Below are 16,610 nucleotides of genomic sequence, written 5' to 3'. Positions count from 1 at the left end.
CTGCAAAGAAATCATAAAAAGGAACACTGGTCATGTGAACAGGGTGCCAGCGAAGGCATAAGCTGCTGAAAAAAAAAATCCCCAACTGCTTCATGGCCTTGGCCCACCTACTGCCACAGGTCAAAATACCAAGCATTGCCCCCTATGAAAGGAGAGCAGTCAGACAGGAGGAAGCCATCCAGAGGCAGAACCTGGCTGAGTGCAGCAGACCCCTGCAGCATGGCTAGCAGCAGAATCTTCCCTCAAGGCAGCCCTTCCTCCCGAGGCAACAGGTTTCCCGCACTCCCTCCTGGTCTAGCCATCCATGTTAAGCTGCACCAACTGCCCCCATCACAACATAACGCCTCCACATACCAAGTCAGTCCTCCATGCTGCCTTTCAACCCACCCCCCTGGCCCAGCCCTTCCTGCCAGGATTAATGTCCCCTTTCCCCCCTCGCCGCCATCACTCACACCAGGGGGGCCTGTCTGAGCGGGGCTGCAGTGGCAAAGACGAGGAGGACAGAATCTGCTGCTGCATGAAGGTGTCACCTGGAGCCTGGCTGTCCAGGGAGTCAAACAGCGCTGCTGCCAGAGAGAGAAAAACCACCCAAGTCAGCCTTCTCCCCACTGTTTGCCATGGGTTACTGGCTGTCACGGGCTAGCAGCTTTTGGCCAGGCGCACCAGAGGTGAGTGGAGGGCTCCCACATCTGTGCCTGAGGGAATTCCTGGGCAGGTAAGTGCCCTTGTGTGCCCCTGATGCTGCTGAAAGAGCAGGGGAAGATTTCCACCTCCAGGCAGTAATCAAGGCTCAACAGATCCTGGGCCTCTTCCCCTTCATCGTGGTACCTGTGGGGGCTCCAGATTGGGCACTTCTGCAGAGGCCTGTCAAGAAATCGTTGACCTGCCGCAAGGAGAGTGAGTTATGCAGAGTCTCCAGGGGGTAAATGCTGGGCACCATGGAGCAACCCTCAAAGCCTGCAGGAAGAACACAAAAGACAGACCCCACCTGTGTCAAGGAAGGCATCCCAGAACCTTCCTCCCTCCCAGAGCACATTTTAAATCACCCTTTGCTAGCAAGCTGCAGCGGGACTGAGTACTTCAGGGAGTGCCCTGCTGCCAAGAGTGGCCAACTCAGCCCTTCAGGCAGCCCAGAAGCAAGCATATCTAGGCCAGAAGGAGCCTAACTTCTCTGAGGTGGGACGGCCTCTGTTAAACCAATATCACTTTCAAATTGACATCTTTTGGCAAGAGGTCTCCTTTGTAATTTACAGGGAGACCTAGGAACATGAGCCCTGCTGGATCAGACCAGTGGTCCACTTATAGTCCAGCACCCTGTCTCACAGTGGCCAAGCAGTTTCTCTGACAGTCCCAAAACAGGGCAAAGAGGCCCTGCCCTCAGATGCAGATGTTCATTTCCTCTGAATGGGGGAGTTCAGCTACCAGGACTAGTAGGCAATGACAGACCCTCTCCTCCCCTTTTAAAGCCATCTATGAATAAGGCCAGCTCTGGAAGCAAATTCTTCTCAGCTGGTCCATAAGTACAGTGTGCACATTCAAACCAGTCAGGATCTATCCAATCTAGCACACCATTCCACAGTACTGCAAACTTAAGTGTCTCCAGGATCAAACAAACCAGGCTGCCTCTGTTCAGGGAGCCCCCCTTGAGTCACCAAGCCCTCTCCTGCAGGAGGCCCTGCCTTTTAGAACTGGCCATATAACAAGGGCCAGCATCCTGGAAGAGAACCCCTCTGGTTAATCACGCAGTCAGTAAAGCCTGTTCTATGCCTATTTCCCAGCACCTTCATCAGTGGTCCACAAGTTATAATATTCTGAGAGGGAAAAATTTCTACAGGCACTTTTACTATGCATAATTTTTATAGATCTCTATTATGTCCCCTCCCAGCCCCCTTTTTCAATAAACGTTCCAAACTCTTCAGTCCCATACTTATCTCGAGTGCCTTCTTCTATCCTTTTTGAAGTACAGTGTCCAAGCCTGTCCCCAGTATCCCAAATGCAAGGGCACTGTTTTCTTTTCAGTCCATCTCCTAATAACCTCCATCAGGCAGCTTGTTTCTCCACTACCAGCTCACTGAGAAGACATTTTCATGAAGCTATCCACTCTAACACTCTTCTTTCGGCCAGTTCAGACCCCACCAGCATGGATATTTGGAAGGAAAGGTTTTTTTTTGTCCCAGCACATGTCCTTGTACATTTACTTTTGTGTACAAATGCTGCAGAAAGAATGCTCTGCAGAAGCATCAAAGGGCCTACATTTTAAGCTTCAAGGACAGAATCAGCCCCCCCCCTTTCCCAGCAATGCTAGCAACAAGCAGTACCAGGCTGGCCCAGGGGAGTCCAAACCTGAACAGAGGCACTTGCACAAGCTGTTGCTTTGGCCCCTTGCAAGGGAAACAATCCTTCATTTACAGCACTGAGTGCCCCTTAAGATGGAAGTCAAGGACCAAGAAGCAATTCTGGGCCTCTTTTCTCCTTCAGGCGACAACCAGGGGCTGTGACTAGCCTCTTGGCTTGCAAGCCCTCAAGGAACAGAATTGCCCCTTGGGGGCTTTGGAACAGAAGAACTGTCCTCTCTCTTGTGAACAAGACAATTCCTGGGAATCAAAGTGGAGAACTGGCTGTCCAGGGAAGAAAAATCTCTGACCTGACCCACCTTCTGCCCACTTCCCAGTTCTCAGAGAGCAGGGTGCAAGGGTAAGTGGCTACTTCTCAAACACATGCACATTCTCTCTCTGCAAACCCTGCACTGCTGCCCCTTCTTCCTACTTGATGGAGGAAAGCCTGGCCGGCTCATGCAGCACAGCACTCGTTGCAAGACACAGAATAGCTTGAACTGGTCCTGCTTTCTCATTGCAAAATCCATAGCCTCGATAGTGGGAGTAGATGGCCAACACGTTAATACCACCAGAAACCCAAGCACACCAGCAAAATACCATGCAATGCCAGCTGAAGCGGTTCTGAGCAGAACAAGCCTCTCTGCTGCCTGAAGTGACAAACAGCCACCACATATCTGGACAGCCAGTCAGGGAGCAGCTCGGGCAACATATGCCAAGCTCAGAGAGACAAGGTTGTCTATTTGCAAATGCCAGGCAGACCACAGAGGGGCAGAGAAGTGCTCCTGGGCCTCCACAACAGCGCCTACACAAAAGCCCACAAGGGGAAGACTTCCCACCAGCATGTTCTGGGTACACACCAAGGCTACAAGCATGTCATGTCATGCCATGCCGTGCCATACCGTCAAGGCTCTCCAGATCATCCCGGCCAGAGACCAGCCACTTCCTGAAGAGGCGCAGGTGGTAGAAGCATTGGTGGAGATGGCGGGACAGGGGGGCATCCAGAGATATGTTTCGGCTGGTGGCAAAATCAGAGGAAAAACGTCGCAGCAGCCAGGCAAGGCACTCGCCTTCCAACTCATCTGAGGGGAGGGGCCAAAAAGGATGCAGATGAGGGGGGGGGGAGTGTTGGCAACCTGAGCAAGTACTCAGGAGGAGAGGAGGAAACCCAGCCAAGGATCCACTCAGGATCCTCCACACTGGTCTGTTGCCAGCCAAGAAGCCAACTTTTTATAATGGCCTTCCCCTCGCCACCGGCTCCTCACATCCCCTCATGGCCCACCTGCTCTCTTCCCAACTCCCGAGGTCAAAGGTCTTTCTTCCCAAAAAAGGAGCACGCCCTTCTGGCACCCCAGTCTTTCTTTTCTATGCAAGGGAGTCTCATTGGCAAATGTGAACTTTCCATCCAAGCCCTTCAAATGACTGCTCTCCTCTAGAGAAGCCTTTCTCCTTTCCATAATCCTGAGAGAATCACAAAGGATGGCATAAGTTGAAGAATTCCGTTTGCAGAGCTACCAAGAGTCCGTGCTGCACAACCTGCCTTGGAGGTCACAAGTGACACCCCCACTGTGTAGTATGGCCATCTCTCGAGGCAGGACACCAATGAGTTCAAAGAAAAAAAAGTTGGTTTATATATCCTGTATTTCTCTACCTTAAAGAGTCTCAAAGTGACTTTCCTTCCTGATGGGGTCCTGATGTTCACCCATGCAATCCATGGCCAGGGGGCTGCATGGACAGCCGACTCACATCTACTTCAGCATGTCGCCTAAGGCCCACCCAGCTGCCTGGCCTGCCCCACCCAGAAGGCACTTAGGCCTGTGCGTGTGGATGGGCTTACTGTGTGGGACTTCCTCATCCCTGCAAGATCACAAATGGTAACAAGCTGGTTAGTTGCTGAAGTACACAACACAGCTAACCATTCATCCATGAGGGAGGGAGGGAGGGACCCAGCATGCTCAGGAGCTGTTAGGATGGGAGGGGTAGGGGAAAGTATCAAATTGAGACGCAAACATACCATTAGTTGGGTGCTTTGCAAATGAGACAGAAAACCGCTTTGCAGCTGGCATAGACAAGAGCTCTGAGAAAACAAGAAGACAGCATAACTTCAGTTAGTCACCGCTGGCAGCTGCTACCCTTACCCCTCACAAGTTAGTGTGAGCTACCCAGGGCTCCATCAGCTGATTCTGGGAAGTACATGACAGCAGGGGCCCAGCCCAAGACCTGGCACCTGATCCCTGGGCACCCAGTGTATTATCCGAAGCACCTGAGGGCACACAGAGCCAACAAAGCAGAGGGAGGGGGACACTCCCACAAGGCAGACCAGGCCCTGGAGTGCTTCTTCTGAGAACAGGGTCAGCTACCTGCCAGCACCACACGAAGACCAGGTGAAGCCCAACCTCAAGGTCAGGTCAGAGGAGAGCAGCTCCCAGAGGCAAGGCCACATTCAAGGGATTTCCACCATGGCCTCTCAGCTCTCCTTTGGCTTGGAAATTCCTGGCCATTTGGCTGTGCTCAGTGGGGAATTATCTCCACTGAGCACAAGGGAAACTGCCCCTAAAGCCTCTGTGGAAACTGAACTCTGCAATCTGGAGATCAGGCCCCACCACGAGGTTGGTAGTCTTACTCCCCATAAACACACACTATGCCTAACACTTGTCACTGCCTGCTTTAGCTAGAGTTGGCAACCATCCTGCTTATATTTACTTTGCCCTGACTTGTTTGGCCAAGGCTGGTCCAAATTCATCAGATCCAAGAAGCTTGGATGCGAGACCACCAAGGAAGTTCAGAGTCACTACGCAGAGGGAGGCAATGACAACCATGGTTTGTACGCCTCTTGCCTTGAAAACCCCATGAGGAGTCACAATAAGTTGGCTACCACTGGATGTCATTCCACTGTTGCCCCCAAGCAGGATCTAAAGTGGCTTTCAACATTCTCCCCTTCTCCGCACAACAACCCTGTGAGGTAGATGAGGCCGACTGTGTGTCTGGCCTAAGGTCACCCAGAAAACTGCCCTGGCAGAGTGGAGATTTGTCCTACGCTCTACCTATTCCACTGCACTGACTCTTGCTCTTATTTATTTATTTTATTTATTTTTGGACTTAAATACTGCCCCTCCTAGCTAGCCGACTCAGGGTGGTTCACGACAATAAAAATACAATTAAAACCGAGCCAGAGGAAGCAAACACCCCCAACCAAACCCCCTCACACAAACCATGCAATGGCGGGAAATGCCTCCTCCCACCAAAGGTAGGGTGGTTTAAGGAGGGAGCCCAAGCGATGTTCTGCCACCCAGCCTCAACCAAATGCCTGGTGGAAGAGCTCTGTCTTGCAGGCCTTGAGGAACTGTGGAAGCTCCGACAGGGCCCTTAGCTCTCCGAGGAGCTCGTTCCACCAGGTTGCGGCCAGGACTGCCCTGGTCAAGGCCAGGCGGACTTCTCTTGGGCCAGGGACCACTAGCCTGTTTAGATTTGGAGCACGTAACGCCATGCTAGGGGCATAAGCAGATAGATGATCTGCTGTACCCACAGCACGAATGGCCCTGAAGGTCAAAAATCAAAACCTTAAACTCGATCTGGAACAATCACGGGCAACCAATGCAGTTGCCACAGCACAGGCTGGCTATGGGCCCTCCATGATGTTCCAGTGAGGACCCTGGCAGCTGCATTTTGTACCAGCTGAAACTTTTGGCTCAAGAATAAGGAAAGGTCAGCATAGAGCGAGTTACAGAAGTCTACTGTAGTGGTGACCGTTTCATGGATAACAGTGGCCAGGTGTTCCGAGGCCAGAAAGGCACTAGTATCCTTGCTTGGCATAGATGGAGAAACGCCAGCTTGGCTACCTGTGACCTGAGCCTTCCAAACAACTTGCGAATGTATCTGAGAGGCAGTCGGGTCAGCCGTCCATTAGGAGATAGGGCTGGGTGTCATTGGCATATTAATGACAACCTAGTCCATAGCTCTGGACCAGCTGGGCCAGAGGGCACATTCAGATGTCCACATTCTAACGTGGAAGAGAGGACCACCCCTTGTCGGTACCCGCACGATTGCTCCTCTCCCATGGCAACCCTCTGTGTTCAGTTCTGGAGAAAGGAGATCAGCCACTGCAACTGTCCCCCATATTCTGGCCCCAGCAAGTCATAAAGGCGGACTGTTTGGAAATGAGCTGCTGCAGCTTTTCCAGGCACGAAGGCAAATGACATCACCTGGTAAATAATATACAATACTACTGGGCATTTTTTCTCTAGGCAGTTGGCAGTCCAAACTTCAGAAGGAGTTCAAAGAGGTTTTCTCACTGAGTTGCAGCTTAACTAAAGCCTGAAATCTCAGGGTTGCCTTGGGCCAGAAGTGAAGACTAGATCAAGCACTCTGGAGAGAGCTTAGTTTTGCCAATAGGCCTGGAGCTAAATGTCCTGTCCCTCTCCCAGAAGTGGCAGGTGTGTACATGGCCAGCTAAAGCTTTTCATGGCACAGAGGTAAACTAGCATTCCATTTGGCCTCTCTCCAAAGGGCAGGGCGGTTCTCCTCCAGGCAGCCAGCAGCCCTTGGAAAGCTTTGCTCTGCTCCACTTGTATCTGGAGAAACTATTTCCTGCTGGGCCCCTGATAAGAAGAGCTGGAGGAGCAGGAGAGACCAATGGCTGGGCTGGGACTGGCCATCCTCCTGGGGCTCAAGGAAATACCAGGCTTCTGGAGCAGGAAACTTACAAGCCTCTTCCCTTTCCTCAGCATGGCAGCTCCTTCTTGCGGCCAGCCTATTGTAACGAAACAATGCAAACCCCCCTCCCCACACAAACGCTTTTTGGGGGTGTTAACAAACGGTGATGCGAAGAAATGCTGAGAGAGATTTGCAAAACTATACATACATATTTATCTCAAGGGAAACTATATGCAGTGAATCTACGATTCTACCCTGGGCAATTAGAATTGCTCAACACAATGTCCTAAATTGAGCTCTTTTCCAGGTTACCCATTTTGCAGAGTTAAATTGCAACCAAATAAGTGTGCAATTATTCCTCATGGAAATAATCCCAGCAGGTTACTAATTTCTGAACTTTTTAAAACTTAAGAGTCTGAACTGAAACTGAACCCAAACATCTTGAAAGGGGGGGGGGGGAGACCACACCTGTGAACCTCACGTTAAACCCACATGTTTAACAGCTCAATTACCTGCTCCCCTGTACCATCAGAACAGCCACAGAAACTGAGAAGCCAGCTTTCCGCAGCTCTTGGTGACTGACCTACAATGCACAGAGCTGAGAGCACAAGCAGATGCCTAAACCAAAAGGCTTGTAAATATCCCCACACAGTAGGAGGAATTTCCAAAACAGGCAGCAGAAGGCATCTATGTCTGTGAGCTCTAGCCACTGGGCCAGGCTACCTCCCCACTACCCCTGTAGTTCCTTTCACAGCAGAAGCAGGGCCAGGCCAACCATTTGGAAGGCCTGTGAGGCTGAGTGCCCTCCTGCTCAGGGTTGGCACCCTATGGGCTCTTGATTGCCCTCCACCTTAGGGATCTGGTGCCTGAGGAAGAGAATTCACCTACCATCTTTATACAGAAAGCCGGAGGCAAACTTTTTCCCGTGGCTGCGAGCATAGTCCTGGAGGTTTGGGGCACTGGAGGAGCCTCCGAGGACTGTGGTGCTGAAGAGCCCCGTGCACTGCGACCCTGGAAAGGAACAGCAATCTGTTAGCCTTACACTTGCCACACACAACGCATGTGTCCATTTAGGGGGTGGAAAGCAGCATGGAGGAAGACAGGCACTGAGGTATTGCCCCACTGTCCCAAGGAGGCTCCCCAGCACCCCCTGAGCTCCATTAGGAGGACACCCGTCCCTGCCAAGCTACCCTCAGCACAGGTTAAGGAGAATGGGCAGGAACTAGGCAAGCCCCTGCAAAGGAAGCACTGCCAATCCCATGACAAATGACTCCTCAAGCCCCGGGGGGGGGGGTTGCCAGTGCCCACCACAGACATTGTATCCAAAGGCAGCCCCCCCCCCCACACACACACTCATCCCATCCATCCCTTCCCCAAGCCAGGCAGAGCAACAAGGGCACTAAGTAGAGGAGGAGCAACCACAGCCACAGCTGAGAAAAGGTGGCAGAAGGCAGAAGCAGGACACAGCCTACCAAGGAGCAGAAAACTATGAAGGACTAGGCCAGGCCAGGCCGGGCCAGGGGTAAAAGAGAGCAAAGGCAAGGCAAGGAAGAGGGAGAAATTCTCTCCTCTCTCAGGAGGACCTCAGCAAATGCTTGAGAATGGTCTCTTGGGCATAGCTAAGAACCAGGAAAGCTGGATGCATCTGGGTACATTCTCTCATCCTCAAAGGCCTCAGAACAAGAGCAGGAACTGCTCTCTGCAAGAATCTGACATGGCCTCCAAACAAGGCAAGTCCCAGGCAGGCTTGCAAACTGCTTGACCTGAACCATGATTGAGAGACCCCCAGAGATCTCCTCACAAGACACAAAGAGTAGGGTCCACCCCAGCAACCACTGTGAGTCTTCTTTGAAATTTACACTCCAGGACTTCCACCTAAAGAAGCAGTTGTCCTGCAACAATCCACAGGGCTAGCTAGGCGCAGGAATCTAGACAGAAATCTCTGAATATGTACAGTCAACTGTGGCACAGAAAAATACCCTTTCTGGTTTAGACTCAAAAGAGTCCCTTTGCCTGGGACTCTCATATTTGGTCTGGCTCTTTCTGTCTCTGCCTTTGGTTTGCATGGAGAAGCAGCAGCTGTGCTTCACGAAAGAGTCTGATCCTCAATCCTCAAAAGCTGTATTCCCCCAGATGATATACACTGAAGCACACAACTGCAACGGGAAACTTAGCATTTTGCTAACAGGCAGATAGCACAGGAGAATAGGAAAATGCTGCTTCCCAGGAGAGCGAGGTATGCTGTTATGCTTGTAAACACCTGCTGAAGTGTGCAATGTGGTCCAGGGGAGAAGAAATCTGCTTGGCAGGAGGGTGCCAGATCTCAGGAGGGTGTGCAAAAGCTCCTCTTATTTTGGAGGGCCCTGCAGTCCTGACCCCCAAGGAGAGAAGCCAGGACACAGCAGTGGAAGTACGGAGCAGCCCTGCCCAGTGAGCCCTGGCAGCCCTTCCTTTGGGGGGGGAGGGTGAGTTTTTCTTCCCAACAGAAGTGCACAGGCCACCTCGAGTTCCCTATGAATTGGAGCCAGACAAGAAGGAGGTAACACGGCCGGTACCTAAGCCACTCTGCTTCACTTCCGAGGAGTGTCTGGAATAAGAGAAGAGGCGATACCCTCCCGCTTTGGAAGAGGACTCAGACAGCACCTGCAAGAAACAGTCTTCAGTAGACAGCCATCCAAAGAAAACGTTGAACACTCAGTGGGACAGTAAAGGTGCAAAATGAAACTCAGCCAGGCAGTGGAGGAGTGAAACCAAGAGATGCTCTTGATGGAAAGAAAAAGCCAACACCCAATTCCCCTTAAGGCAGGAAAAAGGCTTATCCTGATGGCCAAGCAATGACTTCCCCACTAAACCAAAGACACAGGGAAGAAAGCGGGAGGCTTCAGGGCCTCCCTTGCAAATTCCTCCCACACACACCTCCTTTGGAAGGGATCTAGTTACCTCCATGGAGCCAGTCTTGCGGTTACGGATCAAAGGAGACCGTCGCTGCACGTAGACCGGTTCTGCAGGCTGCGGGGACAGCTGCTGGACCTGGTCTGCCTCATCCATAGTCCCCTTGGCTTTGGCCAAGTCGTTCAGGCTCCCCTGCTCCCCTTCAGGCTTCTTTGCTTCCTTCTGCAGGGAGGTATGGGCAAAGTCCAGCCTCGCACACTCCTCATGCCGATCTCCATGCAGGAGAAATCAGCCTGGCATGGATCTGTAGAGACAAGGAGCCTCCTCCCAAGCTGGCAGCCACTTCCACCAGCCCAGGAGCAAGAAGGGGGAACAGCAGATGCCCAGGGCAGAGGCTGTGCCCCCCTACCCCATTACTTACCTCTGCCGATGCAGGGCGAAAGCCAGAGCCTGCCGGGGCGCTGCCGTCCTCTTCACAGCCCTTCACCCCTGGGCTAAAATGCAACTCCACGTGGAACCTCTCCTCTGAAGAAGGGTCCTGCCAAAACAGCCAGGTCTGTTGACAGAGACCCTGGGCCTCCAGCCCCCTTCAACACACCATCATCCCTCACCCTCACCTTGTTATTATCCTCATACAGCATGACAACAATCTGAGTCATATAGTTCAGCTCTGAGATGGCACTCAAGTAGTCCATGGCCCTCTTCCACTGGGGGTCTTTCGATTCCTACCATGTGAAGACAAAGCAAGACGCAGGAGTCAGGGAATTCCCCTGGGACCACCCATCGTGCCTTGGCTCTGCTTCAGCCATCTTCCAACAAGGAACAAGGAAGCCAAGAGTGGATTTCACATGAGGAAACCGTTCACTACCTTGACATTATAAACACAGTCAAGAACCGGCTTCCCTAAAAGGGAAAAAAAAAGTATTTGTGCTGCCCTTCCACAGAAGCACAAAGTCAGCGTGATGCTGTTCAACAGAATTACACTCCCCTTTCAAATAAAACCGTGTGCCACGCACACACACGTCTCTTACACAGTTACTACCTCAATTTTTATTGCAGTTTCCTACTAATGCCCAACCACCATCACGTTTTAGGCCAGTTTTCATTTGCCTTGTGTTTCCTATCGTCACAGCCCTTTTATAGACTTACATCCAGGAGGCCCCCATAGCGGAAGATGCTGAGCAGGGAGTGGACGTGGCTCTCACTGGTGAAATACAAGCGTGTTCGGACATGGCGCCCTGGAGACAAGACCCCTCTTGAGTACCTGGAAAATAAAGGGATTGATCAGTTGCATCACAAGTCACAATTTGAGCAATGTACAATGTAGGCCACAGATAAGCTTCAAAACTGGGGGAGGGAGAATGTGAACAGTAGAGTCTGGCACCAAGAGGGCCTGGAAGGCAGGTTTGATTCTGTGAAAGGCAGAGAAATCTAGAGCCTACACCAGATGGTATGACAGCCCAGGGACCACAGATGACACAAATCACCCTTAGGCAGACATGCCCATGTGTACACACCACCAGAGGCCATAGCACACAGGAGAAGCCAGTTACAGCAAGACTTGACCCAGGGCTGCTTCTGCTGCTGCGGAGCCGTAGGAAAGGGCGGTAAATAGAGTGCTGGTGCAAATGGAGAGGATGCTTTGCATGCTCTGAAACCCTCACCAGACACCCTACATCCTTCCCACCAAGACCGTCCTGCACAGTCCTTACAGGGGGTGCAGTTTGTTCACTGACTCATCCTCATGAGTCCTCTGGAGGTCCAGCTGGATCTTCCTGATGAGAGGCAGGCAGAAGCCAACCGCAATCTCCAGCTTCTCTTGTTTGTTAATCCCATATTCCTGCAAGGGAATGGGCGGGAGGAGGAGGAGAAAGCAGAATATAGACATGGAGATGCATCTTGCCCCAAACCAAAACTCCATGAAGCCCATAGTCCTTCCTCCTGGTGGGGGCTAATCTGATCCCCAAACCAGGTGAGAACTGGAGAAGAGCTCTTGCATTTGGCTGCACTGTCACTGGGAAGCCAGGATGGAAGGGTTTTAATATTCCAGCCAGGAACATTACACAACCAGAGGTACAAGACTTGTGGGGATCAGGTAACAAATGTTTAGTGGGAACAGCTCCTCCCCAGCTGGGAGGTAAAGGAGGCGCTAAACTGGGGACAGCATGCCAAAAGACAATCTGGAGAACAAAACGAAAAGCAGCACCAAGCCTGGAAAGCAGCCTTAGTTAAGTGTGCCTGCCACCTTTGAGTCCATTACTCAGAAGAACGGCAAGCTCAAGAGAACTAAAAGATCCACCCAGAGGAGGAAGAAGCAAGGGGGGAGGTCTGAAAGGAGGATAACACTTATCATGGGGGCGGGGGCTGTCACCCAATAATTAAAAGGGGGAAGCCACAGCAGAACAAGCCACAGCCTGGTTTCCTGCTTCTTGCTTATGAGGGTAGGCAATCTAACTGCCTGCTATTTGTCTCTGCATGATTTTTTTTACTGAACATATGACTATTATATTTGGTTAGATGTGTCTTTTATTTACTTAATTCATTAGTTTTTATTTGCTTTGCCTAAAACGGTGACATATTAGGCATTCATCATGTGTTACCTGCTCTTGGCTTGAAGTGCTTCTTGCTTTTGTACTGGTTCCTGCACTGTGCTGAAAGAAGCACTTTTTTCTCAGAGCCCAGCTATTGTATTTATGTGCGCTCCACTCCAGTCAGAGGACCCAGATTTCCTGCTGTTCCCAGCGGAGCATGCTGTACCTGGGGGATGACGACGTCTGCCAGAGCCTTAGAGAGCCTGAAAAGCTCAGCAGTGCCCTCCAATTTGAGGGAGGTGTTGTGCTGCACATCATATTTGATACAGTCATAGATGTCTGGGATCTTGCTGATGTCATAGCGGCTGTTCTTCAGGCGGAAATCCTGCTCCAGCTTCTTCCATCGCTGCAGCATCAGCTCCAGTGTCTCACTGTGGTAAAGCTGGAGGTCTGAGGAAGCAACAGTGAGCACTGAGTCACAATCAGGAAAAAAACAGCACCCCCGCAAGGAATCCAGATGAGGAAGGCCCTTAGTGTGCATGCACACTCCCAGCTGCTCTTCTCCCCACCTGCAAACTTAGGGTCCTCCAAGTGTTTCTGGATCTGGCAGGTAAGATTCTCAATCAGGATAAAGACTTGGTTACAGACCTCCATCGGGTTCTGGATGATGTCCATGGACTTGATGAGCGAGGCACTGCCAGTTGGCGCCAGCTGAAAGCAGATGATGCAGCCCAGGGTTAATCCATGCCTCTGGGTCTCACAACGCTGAGTCAAGCTGTTGTCAGCCACTGTTGTCAGCTCCGTCCCCTCTTGCAAGGCAAGGCTTTTTTTCCCCATGTCCAAAAAATCATTATGTGGATATTCTTTCATGCTGACACACTCAGGGCAAACCCAGAAACCTTTCTTAGCCATTGGGGAATGCTGTGGATATTTTGATAAGGCTCCACATGATATTCTTGTTGACAAGTTGTTAAAACAGAGTATGGATCCTATTAATGTTACATGGATCACAGCCAAATTACTTGTTAATGGTTCATCATCCTCTTGGACAGCTTCTGCATGGAGGACTCATCCAGCCTTGATGGCACACTATCCTCTGTTTTTTTCCCTCAGGATGGCTCTCCCAATCTTTTTCCACATCCACATGGGTGAGCCCTTGTCCTACTTCCCTCTGTTTGCCCCCAGATTTGTGTCTGCACACAATAGCCGAGGGACAGAAAGTGAAAACTTCCCACTTTTTAAAAACTTGCCAATCATCATCACGTGGCGATAATTCCTAATCACTTTCCAGCACCACTTTGTCGCATTTGAGCACACCCAAGTCTGAAATCTTTTTTTTTAATTACCACAATCCCATTATAATGCAAAACCATTAACAACACAAAGGGGTACTGAAAACACAAGCACCTTCTTTGCAGCATGACACGCTATGCTCCAGAGGAACAGCCATGAGCAGTGCTGGAATGAGACCAAGCAACTGGGTGGCCCTCTCCTGAGTGCCCTTACCTTCTCATAGTCCTCCTCGCTGAACTTTGCATCCTTCTGCATGATCTCTCGAAGTCGGGCCTTCACCCTGTGCTGGCAGCTGCTGAGAGAGTCACTGTCGCTGTCTAGAAGACCATTCATGTTGGCGCTCTTCACCATTTGCACCAGAATGGGTGTCAGCTCCCCCTCCAGAGCCAGCAGGCCCTGCAGAGTGCAAAGCCAGGAAGAGCATGTGAGCATCAGCAACATCAATTATGGGCCAAGAGTTCAAGATACACCGTTCTGATGGGACAAAGCAGGATAAAGTTCCTCCTACGTGAATAGGGGACAGCACGCAGACACTCCTCCCCCACTCCCCACCTAAGCATGCTTTCAAGCAGCCTCAGGCAGAAGGCAAAAACAGAAGCCTGTGGCCTCCCATTCTCTGGGCACCAGTTGCTCCACAGTTCCCCCACCGTCCTTGGCCGTCAGCCACCACAACACCCCCAGAGAGAAGCAGGCAAGCACCTTGGCAAAGGCTGCCGCTGTCATCTGGACTCGTCCCTCATCAGAGGCATAGATCTTGAGATCATGGCGGTAGGTGCTGTGCAGCCGAAGCAGGCCACACCCAGGAAAGCCAGCATAGTCCCCTGGATGGGAGAGAAGAGCTCCAGCTCAGCCAGCTGCTGGCTGGAATCCAGGGGGAGGGAGGGAATCAGCCCCCTCTTCCCACCCTCCCTCCCCACTTCCACCCAAACAGGGACACCTCGGGGGGGGGGGGGAGGCAGGTCAATGCACCACAGAGTCCACTTTCTGCACCCCTCCAAGGTTTTGTTTCACTGTACCACCTCATAATCAATATTCCTGTCCAACCGTGTCTACCAGTTCTCACTCTCAGTAACACAACAGAGCAATTCCATCCCCCAGTGTTATCTGCTGGGAAAAAATGGGGTCACTTCTAAAATCCCCTGCACCAGCAGAACCCAAATATAATGAGAGCAATGTCAATTTATGCCAGTGCATTAAAATCCATTGCAATGAGGCAGTATCAGTGCATATGGGGGGAGGTGGCTGTCATGAGAAACAAGAGTTTAGAACAGAGATGCTTCTCAAGGTACATTCCTGCAAAAGTGCACCATGACACCCAAAAAAGAGGTGATGTAAATAAGTCATCCCCCCCAGTAGTTGCCCATCTGTCCTGGAGAATCCCGGCCCCATCGGATTGAACACTGCAGCAGAGAACACAATTTTCAGCACTGTCTCGCCTCGTGGTGTCCAGCCCGCTGAAGAATGAGAAGTGCTCAAGTGGGAATTGAGAAACCCCTACTGCGTACACCCTGTCTTTCTTCTGCAGTTGACGTCAACAGCTTCACAATGGATTTGGGATGGATAGTTGATTTGGGGTCTTGCTTTGTGATACACTGTATTTTGGCAGACCACACATAAATATCAAGCTTCAGCTGCTGCACTATGCATGAAGAAGCCTCTGGCACAGGGGGAAAACAAACCCTGAGCCTGCCCTTTATGCAGCACCTGCACCTGCTCGGATAAATTTACACCCCACAGCTTATTCAAAGTTGCTTGTTGCATCTCCATAAGGACTTTAATTCATCCCAAAAAATTGCAAAATTAAATATTGTTGGCAGTTATTACTGTCAATTATGTATAGACCAGGGTTTCATTAAAACTTTGGGTTTCTTGAAGGGGTGGGAGTAAATTTTTATACATATTTTTAAATTTGTTATATTTATCAGGTAATGTGACCTTATATGATCATGTCAATCCACCTTCCCGTGGCCAATGATGGGCATGGAGGGAGTGGGAAGGGAAGGGGCCTTGGGTGGGCATGGGCACAGCTATGCTTCCCATCCATATTCTACATGATTGCGCTACTTCTGGGGTTTCTCGAAGGCTGAAGAATGTTTCAGGAGTTTCTCAACAGTAAAAAGGTTGAGAAAGGCTGGTAGATTGTAAATTGTTCGCATTGAATTTGTGAAGCATATGTGCATTACACTTTCATTAACTGTATGTAGCCTTGCATTGTGTTTTGTTTTTGCTTGTGTATAGCCACATCCCAGAGGCAGTCTAAGGTCTCACCTTGACCTCCAGGGTACATGCAGCGAAAGGCGCGACCCAGTTCTTCTGCTTGGACTCTCCCTGCAGGGGTGAGCTCACCCCCCCACTTCAGCACCAGGAGCAGAGATGGAGAGGCTGCCTTGCGGGCATCTAAAGTTCAAGAGGCGGAATTAACCCAGCTCGTCACATTCATCTCATTCTTCCATATCCACCAAGCCACAGTGAGGAGCAACTACTGAACCAAGGTGGGAGGGGAAGGAGGGAAGATTTTTACAGGCTAAAAATTGGGTTGCGGAACCCACTGATTAGCAGGAATTCTACATCTATACAGCACTTTTCCCTAAGCCTTCATGGACACAGAGATGAGCCCACTGCTGGCCTCCTGCCCGTGGGGCATGACTTTCATAGCTCTCCCCTTCTGTGACAGCATGAAAGCCTCCCCCTGATATCCTGTTCCCGAGGGTCCCCCTCCAACCCAGCAGGCAGCCACTTGCCTTCATCTTCACTGGAAGCTTTGGGGTGCCCATAAGGAAGGTAGGTCAGCTGCACTTTGCGATTAATACCAGAAAAGTGTCCATACCTACCGTGAGGAAAGAGAAGCTGATGATGGCACCCGAGGACTACTTCTCTCTGCAGGGCAGGCAAGAGCCAGTCTCCTCAG

General features: G+C 51.0%; 1 protein-coding gene across 12 annotated transcripts in view; it reads right to left on the bottom strand.

The window, feature by feature from the left end:
* PPIP5K1 (diphosphoinositol pentakisphosphate kinase 1) overlaps positions 1–16,610 on the bottom strand; it is a 34,184-nt gene that overhangs the window by 3,505 nt on the left and 14,069 nt on the right. Inside the window, exons 13-29 of one of the 12 annotated variants that reach the window (XR_013227412.1) lie at positions 16,444–16,529; positions 15,971–16,099; positions 14,402–14,523; positions 13,916–14,098; positions 12,979–13,120; positions 12,636–12,859; positions 11,591–11,718; positions 11,028–11,142; positions 10,496–10,603; positions 10,300–10,416; positions 9,927–10,100; positions 9,542–9,629; positions 7,875–7,997; positions 4,348–4,410; positions 3,236–3,351; positions 829–957; positions 453–566 (exon numbers count right to left, since the gene is read on the bottom strand). Coding sequence is in view for 11 of the 12 variants with exons in the window: in XM_077317769.1 (XP_077173884.1) it covers positions 453–566; positions 829–957; positions 3,236–3,415; positions 4,348–4,410; positions 7,875–7,997; positions 9,542–9,629; positions 9,927–10,100; positions 10,300–10,416; positions 10,496–10,603; positions 11,028–11,142; positions 11,591–11,718; positions 12,636–12,859; positions 12,979–13,120; positions 13,916–14,098; positions 14,402–14,523; positions 15,971–16,099; positions 16,444–16,529 (2,225 nt within the window). In the remaining variant the exon portion in view is untranslated. Of the gene's footprint in view, positions 1–452; positions 567–828; positions 958–3,235; positions 3,416–4,347; positions 4,411–7,874; positions 7,998–9,541; positions 9,630–9,926; positions 10,101–10,299; positions 10,417–10,495; positions 10,604–11,027; positions 11,143–11,590; positions 11,719–12,635; positions 12,860–12,978; positions 13,121–13,915; positions 14,099–14,401; positions 14,524–15,970; positions 16,100–16,443; positions 16,530–16,610 lie in introns of those variants that run through there. The other 11 variants (XM_077317769.1, XM_077317770.1, XM_077317780.1 and 8 more) reach the window with 11 other exon arrangements.

Source organism: Paroedura picta, chromosome 18 (assembly GCF_049243985.1).
Source record: "Paroedura picta isolate Pp20150507F chromosome 18, Ppicta_v3.0, whole genome shotgun sequence".
In the NCBI taxonomy this organism is placed as follows: domain Eukaryota; kingdom Metazoa; phylum Chordata; class Lepidosauria; order Squamata; family Gekkonidae; genus Paroedura; species Paroedura picta.
The sequence above is the reverse complement of the archived record's forward strand: the minus strand, read 5'-3'. Positions and strand labels throughout refer to the sequence as shown.